General features: G+C 31.5%; 1 protein-coding gene across 2 annotated transcripts; it reads left to right on the top strand.

Moving 5' to 3' along the window:
• Window positions 1-4037: 4037 nt before the first annotated feature.
• On the top strand, window positions 4038-8762 carry LOC101255147 (protein RDM1). Of its 2 annotated transcripts, none has more exons than XM_004248783.5 (3): window positions 4038-4262; window positions 4667-4822; window positions 8186-8762. In XM_004248783.5, exons 2-3 carry the CDS (start codon window positions 4675-4677, stop codon window positions 8566-8568), a joined length of 531 nt encoding a protein of 176 aa, XP_004248831.1. In that variant the 5' UTR covers window positions 4038-4262; window positions 4667-4674; the 3' UTR covers window positions 8569-8762. The 2 variants fall into 2 exon arrangements, with proteins under 2 accessions (XP_004248831.1, XP_004248830.1); XM_004248782.5 differs by having other exon boundaries at window positions 4222-4362.
• Window positions 8763-11394: the final 2632 nt, after the last annotated feature.

Genomic DNA, 11394 nt, shown 5'->3' with positions numbered 1-11394 from the left:
GGTTACCTCTTTTAACCCCCAAGTAATTAGACTTATTAACATTAACCCACTAACTTTATAATTAAAGCAGGAATAGTCAAAAACGCCCCTTAAAACGTATAAGGAAATCCGATCCAGACTGGGATTACCAGTCTGTGACGGCCCGTCGTGCCTGCGACGGTCCGTCCTGCAGGTCGTCGTAAGGTTCAGAGACTCAATTTCCACCAAAGAGTTTGTGACGGTCCGTCACGCCCGTGACGGTCCGTCCTGCCATTCCGTTACGAAATTCAGAGAGTCGATTTTCAGTACCCAATTTCAGAATTTCTAAGTGTTTTGAAACGAGACCTCTCGACGGTCCGTCGTGCTCATGACGGTCCGTCGTGGGTTCCGTCGTCCCAGCCTGTTTTTCCAGAAATAAAATCTGCTGCTCAAAACGACTAAACAGGTCGTTACATTTTATCTTTGCTTTTGCTTTTGCTTTTTATTCTCTCTGTATTTCAATCTATCTATATATTTTTGTGTGTTCTCTATATTCTTTGTCAACTGAATGTGTCTTTTTATAAAAGTTTTGAGAGTCTGGTGCTAATTTAAAGGAACGTAGTAGAGTGAGATTAGAATTTAATTTGAAAATTAGCTGAGAAAATTAGGGTCGAGATAATGATATATAAATAAAATTAAAAAATAATAATAATAGCAAATTGACAAATAAAAATTAAAAACAACAACAAAAATAATCGTGCAAAAAGAAATAAAAATAAAAATAAATAGATGAGATGAAGATTTTTAGGAAAATAAGTTAAGAAGTTGGAAATAATTAGGATAAGGTAAAACAAATTTGAAATTATTTAGGACTCCTCTTTTCTTTTCTTTTTCTATACTCTTTCATAATATTTTCTATATTATTATAATTTTTAGACTAGATAGAATTAATTAATAACTTAAATTCCCAACTTCTATTTATTATTTTTTTTCTATTATTAAACTATAAATGATTTTATAATTTTTATTAATTATTTTTTATTTTATTTTAAATATCACACCCCTTTTTCAAATTGGTGTAAAATATTGATGTTTTGATAAAAAAAATTTTAGATATTCACAGATAAAACTAATTTATTTTAAAGGTTACAAGTTGTTCACTCTCTTGCTACAGAATAACTTGAAGGAAAAAAGCAGGACAAAAAAAGGCTCACAACTGTTTTTTGTTGTAATGAAGTTGAATCTGGAATAATCGTTTTTAGATTATTGAAAAATATGCAAAGTCACGTTGCTTAAAAAATGTCAACATGAACAACTTGAATTAACACTATCGTTCAAACAAATTGATGAATACATTCATTAGTTTGACCACAAAATGCATGTAGACATGTTTTGCTTAAGGTAGATAATTGTGCAACCCATAACAGTAATAATGAAGGACTACAAAATGTTGAATTATTATTTTTGCCACGCAACATGACATTCAGAATTCAATCTCGAGATGTTGGGCAATAAGAGCTTTCAATGTATTACCGTAACATATTTTATCGTCGGATATTATAAGGCTATGAAGTAGGACAAACTAATTCAACAAAAATTAATATTCTGGATGATATCAATTTTGCAGTTCCTGCTTGAACAACAAGTTTCGTCAAGAAACAATAGCAAATTATTTTCGACACTGTAAAATTTGTTCAGGGGATGCAATCTCAGAAAATTTGAATGAACCCACTTGTGAAAACATCATTCATAATAAAATGGATGGCAATAACCTGTTGGATCATCCGGGTGAAAGTGATAAATGTTCAAAGGTCTGATCTTAGAAGAATTGTGGATACCATCAAAAAAACAATGTTGATGGTGAAGCTGAAAAGAATATCACACATTTGGAACCAATTACGTGTAAGGAAATACTTATCACATCTAGAATTCTTCACAATTTTATGGTGCAGTTCGAGAATATAACTTTGGAGCTCTTGCATGCAATAAGAAAAGTTAAAGATGAGCTTCAACTCGATTTATTTTTATTAAAAAAAATGTTGAACACAATAGAATCATATTTCTCTAAAGAATTGTTAATTCATGATATTAATAAGGCCATATATTTAAATAGAGTTATTCTGAAAATATATAATCCTATTTTATTGAAATTAATGATTTTTTTCATTGACAAAAATCAGGATTGAGAAAAAAATATTATTTTAAAAAATATTAATTTATCGAGTATTAATTAACTAATATAAATTTATGGAAAAATTACATAAATTGATATATTTTAATAAATAATTACTGATTTTGACGATACTTTTTATTTATTACCATCTATATCAACTTTTTTTAAAAAAAATTCTTTTCTCTGTCTCGCTCTTTCTTTCTCCTTATCTATATCTCGCTCCCTTTTTTTTCTTTCTTTCTCATTTTCTCTGCTTTTCTATTACTCGCTCCCTCTTTTTTTCTTTCTTTCTCATTTTCTCTACTTTTCTATTACTCGCTCACTCTTTTTTTCTTTCATTCTTTCTTATTTTCTTTCTATTGTCCTTTCTTTCTTTCTTTTTTGTTGTTGCTCTGTCTGCTCTTACTGTTGCTTTCCCCCCCCCCCCCCCCTTTTTTCGTAGTACATTCAATGATTTTAGACTCTATAAAACTTATATCAATATTTAATTAGAGAAGTAATATAATCGTAACAAATAAAGAGACATAAAAATCTGCAAAATGAATTAAATCTAAATTAAAAATGTATTACAAACATATTAAAGTTGAATTATTAGAAGAGAATTAGTATGATCGATAAAAAAAGAAGAGACATAAGAAACTGCAAAATAAATTAAACTTGAATTGAAAATGTATTACAAACATAGTATAATTGAATTATTAAAAGAGAATTAAATCTGAATGCAGAATGTAGAAAACAAAAGAACATTCTTTGATATGCATGTAAATTGAATAAAACTTATATCAATAATGAATTAAACAAGGAACCAATTGTAACAAATCAATCAATTCATTGCGATATGCATTAAACATGTATTTAAAAATGTATTACATAAATATTAAAGTCGAGGTAGAAGAGAAAATTAAGCATGAATAAAAAATGCAACAAATGAAATACTAAACAGTGATTTATAGAGTGAAATAAACTTGTATCAATAATGAACTAAACAAGTAGCCAATATGAACAAATAAAAAAAAACTGCAAAATGAATTAAATTTGTATTAAAATTGTATTACACTGTGTTAAATTTGAATAAGAAGAGAGAATTAAAAATGAATGAAAAACGTAGCTAAAGACTGTCAGGACAATGTTCTGTAGAGTGAATTAAATTTGTATAATAATGAATTAAGCAAGTATCCAATAATAACAAATAAACAAAAAAAAGTGAAATGAATTAAATTTACATAAATTGTATTACACATTATTTAAAGTTGAATTAGAAGAGAGAATCAAGAATGAATGAAAAATGTAACTAACGAAAGACATGACAATGATGTATAAACTGATAAGTTATATGAGTAAAAAATTAAACAAGTATCCAATACTAATAAATAAATAAAAAAACTTCAAAATGAATTAAATCTGCATTAAAATTATATCATCTAATTTAATTTTAATATAGTTGCAAGACAATTTAAAATTATATTTAATTCATTGCAATATAATATTTCTCCTAAAATCAATTATAAACTTAATCAAACCCTCTTACAATTAAGACACGAACTTAAAACAACATTTTCAATTATTTGTAAGAATTACCTATTCAAACTTATCACAAATTCGTAAAATGCAAATAATGTATTCAAAATTTGAAGCTATAATGATTATCAATGGTGAACTCTTACTTTTGTAATTAATTTTAATGATTTACAATTTCTGCTTTAAAATTCGATTTTATATAATTTTGCAATCTTTTTTTTCTCTTTTCCTTTATTTTTGGATAAAAATAGTGACATGGACATAATGAAATATGAAAAATTGATTTGTTAATTAAATAAAAATTGAAAGAAAGAAGAATAATTAATAAAAAAGAAAAGGAAAAAAAAGAAAAGAGAATACGAAGACAATAATGATAGAGAGAAAGAATAGAAAATGAATTTTTTCAAAAAAAATTAGGGGGCAAAAGAACCAAGAAAGAAAGCGAGTACATTTTTTTTAATTTCACAAAATTATTATATTTAGCTATAAAAAATTATATTAATATAAATGATAAATATTTTTTAAATATAGTATATTGTATTTAAAGCAGCTTCTCACCGTTAAAACACTCCCTTTTTCATCGTGTTCGTCAGATCTGGTTGTCTCTTTTTAGGTATTTATCTCCTTCATCGTTGTCTGCTCAATGCATTTGGTTCTTCGTGTAATCTTGCATCTTCGTCGATTTTATTTCCTTTTTTTGTGTATGTTTGGAGGTATGTATATGTTTTCGTATTTGAGCTCCTTTTTCGAACTGAATCTGTTTTTTTTTTTTTGTTTTTTTAGAGGATTTGTAATTTGTGGGTCTTAAAGCAGTGGTTTAGGGTTGAGCTACCCTTGAGTGTTGTACGCACACATGCATTTCTTTGAATCTGCTATTTGAGATGAATTTAAGTGTTTCGGGTGGTTGTTATGTGCAGAAGCCGTCTACAGAAACTAAAATGAATATAGTTTCATCAAATTTTTTCATTTGTATAAGCTGCTAATATGCTTTTTTTGCTTTTCTTTTTCTCTGAACAGCTACAGTTATGAACGGAGCAGTGTCATTTGGTGACCAGGTGGAGATATCATCGGGTGACTCATCTTCCTCTAATACAGATGACACGATAACGGAGAGCAAATGGATGAAAAATACCATCACCATCGATCAACCTGTTAGCAAATTTGATTCTGAATGTAAGTGACATAGTTCACATAATTGTGATTGTCTAGTGATTTTCTTAATCTACTTGCTGAACAAGTGTCTACATATGTGTTGCTTTGTTACTTCCAAATAAATAGACAAAAAGTTCTTCTCTTCATTATGTTTGGGATTTATTGTGTAGGTAGAGAATTTTGATTGGGCTGTTAGCATAATGTTGTGTCCTTTAATATTGAAGCTTGGGAATCGAAGATGGACCTAGGAATTTAACTATCTGGTCAAGATTTCATTTCGAACTGTTGATTGCTGAAAGTTGCATTAGCAAGCAGTTCATGCATAAGTAAAGATTGGTAGAATGTTAAGCAGAATGAATTTGTCAATTCCATCGTACATCTTTCCCACAGTTTATCTTACAGTTTTTGGTGTTATGGGATTCTGTAATGAAGTTCAAATACGCTGGATCTTTTTAATATGAAGCTTTTTTGCTAAACATATATCATCTATAGCTCTTCGGTTCCACTTGTTTAATGTAAGCTAAGAGCATCCAGATAGAAGTGATTTGAAATAAAGTTTGTAAACAGTTTGATTTTCCTTCCTAAAAAATTGTATTATCTATGTATAGAATATGCGCCAAAGGTGAACTTCCATTATTTCCTTTGATTAAGTAAAGTGTTTGTTGCATTAATGGTATCAAGAAGATGTAATACAAGTAGAAGATAAACTTGGTTAATCCCTTGTACAGAAAAACATGAATCTAACCAAAACTATAAAAGTTTTCTGCTGATCCAGAGTAAGAGGGCTAATAATATCTAAAAGGAGGATAACTGCCTTTTTTCTCCTTGGAGCTATGCTGCCATGCACATATACCTTCTATGATAGCTTTCAGCCACCTCATTTCATCTTTCCGGTCAGTTTTAGTTCTTTTCAGTGGATTTTCACAGTGGCAATGACTGTTTCTCTTCAATCATTTTCTAGTGACTGCTTAGAAACTCATGGCTTTTTTAAATGGGGAAAGATACGATTTATTACCATGCCAGTTTTGAATCTTTTGATATCAGGCAAGTCTTTCTCGAAAATCAGAACGTTGTTCGAATATGTCAAACCTAAGTTGCTCGGACTCTGCGAAAATGACGCCGGACCCGTGACGGATCCTTCAAAGTTCCATTATTTTTGGAGGATCCGACATGCACTTGTCGACATTTTGGAAGAGTCCGAGCACAACAAAAATTCATAGAGGCGAGTAATTTTAAGCCTTAAAGTTATGGAGTGGGTTGGTCATGTAATTAATACATCATCCAAGGAACAACTGTTGACAATCAGATGATGGAAAATAAGGGACCATTTCATGTTACAAGAGGGGGTTGCTAGGATGATAAACACCCTTCACCTCCAACCCTAAGGTTGTGGGTTAAAGTCACCAAGGGAGCAAAAGAGGTGGGAGTTCCTAGGGAGGGGTAAAAAAAAAGGGACCATTGTGGTGATTTTTTCTGCACTCTTTTAAACAATGAATTTGGAAGGTACATCAGTTTTATTGCAATATGAGGGGGTAGTCAAGCCCTAATTATTACTCCAGAGGTGACATTTAATGCTGGATGGTCGGATGTAGACCAGAACATCACAAGATTCATAAATGCTTCATGACACCTCTTCTAGTGATGTAGAGCACGTATGGGAAACAAAAGGGACACAGGCATCAACATTCAAATTGACGTGCTCCAGGATCTCGGATCTCCATTCCTGGAAGCTCTAGGATCTCCGAAGTAGACACAAGGAATCTGCATATTCTTGATCTAAAAGTTGAATCCTATGACCTGGACCAACTAAAAGAGTTACCTGCCACATGCAAATAAAAAAAGTGGTGCTTATCAATGAACTCCGAAAACTCCTCTATGGCCCTCGACACCACCCAATACCCAAACCTCTCCTTTGGGAATGCATTCGAGAATCGAACTCCTTTGCTTCCCCTCTTTGAGATCATTTATCTCTTTTTCTCTAACCCATTTTGCTTCTTTTTCAATTTCTCGTAGCGATTTTAACATCTTATCCTTTAAGGTATTTCTTTCCTACCTACTAACATGCCTTGCCCAACCTCAAAGCAAGCCAACGCCAGTGCATCAACTCCTGGAACGCCATTACAGCCACTTCAAGAGGAAGTTGGCCTTTATCTTTTTTTTTGCGTGGTGCAAAAAGATATTCTTGACTGCATATTAATTGAAGTACCTACTTCATCAGAGATCCCAGTTTTCTCGTCTATCCTGTATGTTGACCTTCCCTTCTCCGTCTCTTTCCCTTTTTCTCCAGCTTATGTCCAGACACAACCACCAGCTACCAGAGAGCCTGCTCATTGAGTGTGCACAAAGAGAATGTGGAAGGACATTTAAGCTCCTCACAGTTTTCATATCTCTTATTTCATCATTTTGCTTCCAATTGCTAATGCACATAGGGTTTTTCTGTTTGTTCATTCTTGATTTTGGATCTGTATGAGTATTAAGAGAACTTGATTTTGGATTTGTATGAGATTTAACAACAATGGAGCATTAACTTCATTTCGGGCTGAAAATGATGAATAACTTATTCTCTTCTGTCAAACAAGTTTCCTGCATCCTTGAAAATGGTTCAGATAATTTTAGAATTAGGAGATTTTCATAAAATGCAAATGCTGCATCGCTTGCTTGTATAGATTTTGTTTTTCTTCTCCATTAAATAGATCATGAGACAATTATTATACTTCGATTCAAGAAAAGCTTTCAGAAGAAGAAAATGTTATTACTTATAAAATGAAATAAGAAAAAAAGACACTACTTTGCATCAAGAAACTCTATTGCCAAACAACAATTGAGTTTCAGTTGAGATGAGAAGAAGGGCTGGTGGAGAGGGGAAGCAAAAGAGGAGGTGTACATAGATATTTTTTTTTGAGGATAGTGGAGGTGTAATAATTTTTGTTTTTGTGGTTAGTCAAAAATGAGAAAATTAGATGGGAAAGTTTACAAGACACCCATCCATGTCAATTTTTTAGCCTCATCAAATTAGGAAGATAAGGTGTATATCTAATTTGCTTCCTTGTGATCTGTACCAATTCACGGACAATCTCTGGCTAGAAGTAGCTTCATTTAATAGAAGGTGGATGTCCCAAGGAAAATTCACATGCACAAATCTCTGTTCAGTTCAATTAAAACATCTCCATCATGATGTCAAAGCGCAAGTCTGACAGGTCTCTTTGATGATGGTATTGATTCTCAAATGAGTTACTTTTCTGTTTTGTGAGTACGGGTATTGTTTCAAAGATTTTATGTTTAAGTCTTTTTTCAAACTAATTGAAGCATGAGTGACTACAGTGCAAGGTTACGATGTATCTTTACTTAATTCGTATCACTAGTCTTACACACTCTGTATTACAGATTCAATCTTTAGAAGAGCAAGAATGTACCAAGAGTACATGAAGGTGGTCGCTATGCCCACACAGCGTGGCTTTGTTATCCCTTTCACCTCATGGGTTGGATTGGCTGCATCCATGAAGGAGTTATATGGGCAACCCCTACATTACTTGACCAATGTCCACATGAAGAAGTTGGATTCAATGAGGTTTGGTAGTGATGATGAAGATGTTCCATTAGATACCATCATCGATCCTAGAAAAGCTGAAGCAACCATCTGGCTTATTGAAGAAGTTCACAGGTCTACATCATCTCATCATTACATAGCTAGACTTTGGCTTGCTGATCCAATGTATCATATCCATGTTGATGCAATTTTCCCTAAGCTGCAGAATTCATTAAAATAGATTCTTATCCAATCTATCTTTGATCAACTTGGAATCCCATCTCCATCACTCTTTCCCAAACAACCATGTATGTAAAAAAAATTGCAGATCATATGGATGCTTTAAGTTCTCATTTCATGTCTGATGTAGTGAACATATGGGCTATGTAGTAAACTTGCGCTTGTGAGATATGTGGTGAAGCAGAAGTTCTATTGCGTCTTTGCGGTTGTCAACTTAAGATAAATGTAATACACCTATGAGCAGTGGAGTAGTTAAGAAGATATGAGTTCAAGTTAACCCAACTTTCTGACACAGTTTGGGCATAGATATATGTTCGAAAACTCATATTTTACATTAAGTTAGATATGTGATATCGTGTATACTGAAGTTAAACATTGAACAGCATGTATGAAACACTTCTATGTGCAAATAACAAAGTATATTTTATAGATAACAAGTGACTGACGTAAAATCGACAAAAAGACCTATGATCAATCATATCTCTCTCTCACTCACATATGATATTGTGTACACTGTAGTTAAACATTGAACAGCGTGTATGAAACGCTTCTATGTGCAAATGGCAAGTACATTTTATAGATAAGAAGTGACTGACGTAAAATCGACAAAAAGACCTATGATAAATATATATCACACACACAAATATGTATGTATATATATATATATATATATATATATATTTGTGATTTTTATAAAAAGTTGCGACTTTTATGAAGAATTTTACTTTTATGAAATGTTGTAATTTTTTCGAAGAGTTGTGACATTTCAGGTAAGGTATAATAAATATTTGTTTGTACAACCTTTTTTGTTTATAAATAGAGGGGTTTCCTCTCATTTAAAACAATGAAAATTTTGAACTTCTTATTCTTTTGCACAATTAAATATTAGATTTTGAACTACTTTTTCTTCTTCTTCAGCACAATAAAATATTTGTATACTTTGTTCATGTTGAACGGCTCACTGACACTTTTGTTTTTGTTTCATTACACCGATGAATCAAATTGATTCATCCTGAGAGTATCTATTTCTTTAATCCTCGGATACTAGAGGAATAAATTTCTTACGGAGACATTATGCATTCAGTGAGCTCAATTTTCCTTTCTGTTTCTTCTATAGTTAGAAATCCTGGTATGTATTTTTTACAGTTATTAGTTTATGCGCATGATTTAATTGCTGTTTTTGAGTAAATGTTTTTAAACTTTGTTGTTTATGTCTCTGTGAAATAATTGTTATAAGTATTTGTTAGTACATACTCTATGTAAATTCAACAACTGCAGATTCACAAATAACTTTTTACAAAAATATTTTGCTGTTGTCATAATAATGTTAATATTAACAAGAGAAAAAAAATAATAGAAAATCAAATAATCATATATTACTAAAAGCATGAACCAAAAAAAGTTAAAAGTTGAATTACTATTTTACCCCTTCTATAAATTAAATTGTTATAAAATATTTAAATATTTGATTGTATAAATTTAATTAAAATGTTAATGACTTTTAGATTTCTTAAGATTAATTTTTAATTAAATATCTAATTAATTAATATTTATCATTTATAATCTATATGTATATAATAATTATAAAAAATTTTTAAAATGATTTCTACCTAAATTGCTATATTTTTCCTCTTCTCATAATTTTTTCCTTAACCCCGCTCATGAATAATAAAATTCATGTGGATAAAGTATTATCCTTAATGATAAATAACGAAATTCAATAATTTAAAGGTTGTAAATCTGCAAAATGGAGACACACATTGATACTGTCCTCTTGACTATTATTAAAGAATGACTCTATCTTCACAAATTTAAATTCATTAACGCTTATTACGTGATGAGAACTTTAGTTGTTCTTTCTACATGGTTTGCTAATTTTAATTTTCTTTTTCATATTCTTCATTTATTTATTATTATTTGTTAATTACTTATTCACTTTTATACTCTTAATATTCATAACTATCATTTTTTCATATTCATAACCTTCAAATATTTGAACTAAAACTTTAAGATTTCTTTTGATATTCCTTCTATTCTATCTATATAAATTCAACATCTTTATCTCATGAAACTCCTACCAAGATTATTAGGCTGTCATTTTTATTCTATAGTTAAAGTAGATGAAGAAGCCTATTGAATTCTGCGCAGTTTCTCATCATTAGACTGTCTTCCCTTAATCTTGTCAAGGAAGAAAGATCTTGCCTCCACAGAAGCCAACAATCCTCCCCTCTCATTTACTTCTAATCTCATCAAGTCATTAGCTAGAGTTTGAACCTCTCTAGCCAATGGGCGTCTAGAAGCTTTCAAGTGAGCTAGACTTCCCATGCTTCCCGCCTTCCTACTTAAAGCATCCGCTACAACATTCGCCTTCCCTGGATGATACAAGATAGTGATATCGTAGTCCTTTAGTAACTCCATCCATCTCCTCTGTCTTAAGTTCAAATCTTTCTGAGTAAAGACATACTGAAGGCTACGATGATCCGTATAGATCTCACACTTAACCCCATATAAATAGTGTCTCCATTGTTTTAATGCAAACACTACCGCGGCCAATTCCAAATCATGAGTGGGATAGTTACGTTCATGCACTTTTAATTGTCTTGAAGCATAAGCAATCACACTCTTCTCTTGCATTAGTACTGCACCCAAACCAGAATAGGATGCATCACAATAAACATTGAAGTTCTTACCCTCTACTGGCAAGGTAAGGATAGGTGCGGTAGTCAACAAAGTCTTGAGCTTCTGAAAGCTTTCCTCACATTCATCCGACCATACAAATGGGACATTCTGCTTAGTCAAGTTCGTCAATTTTGAAGCGATAGAAGAG

Source organism: Solanum lycopersicum, chromosome 10 (assembly GCF_036512215.1).
Source record: "Solanum lycopersicum chromosome 10, SLM_r2.1".
In the NCBI taxonomy this organism is placed as follows: Eukaryota; Viridiplantae; Streptophyta; class Magnoliopsida; order Solanales; family Solanaceae; genus Solanum; species Solanum lycopersicum.
This window is presented reverse-complemented; position numbering and strand designations above follow the sequence as displayed.

Excerpts from the sequence above, each read along its gene's own strand:
- LOC101255147 (XM_004248782.5), top strand. The coding sequence starts at position 4,293 with ATGCATTTGGTTCTTCGTGTAATCTTGCATCTTCGTCGATTTTATTTC. Across the intron at positions 4,363-4,666 it reads TTTTTTGTGTATGTTTGGAG|CTACAGTTATGAACGGAGCA; the intron begins GTATGTATATGT and ends TTCTCTGAACAG. Across the intron at positions 4,823-8,185 it reads TAGCAAATTTGATTCTGAAT|ATTCAATCTTTAGAAGAGCA; the intron begins GTAAGTGACATA and ends TCTGTATTACAG.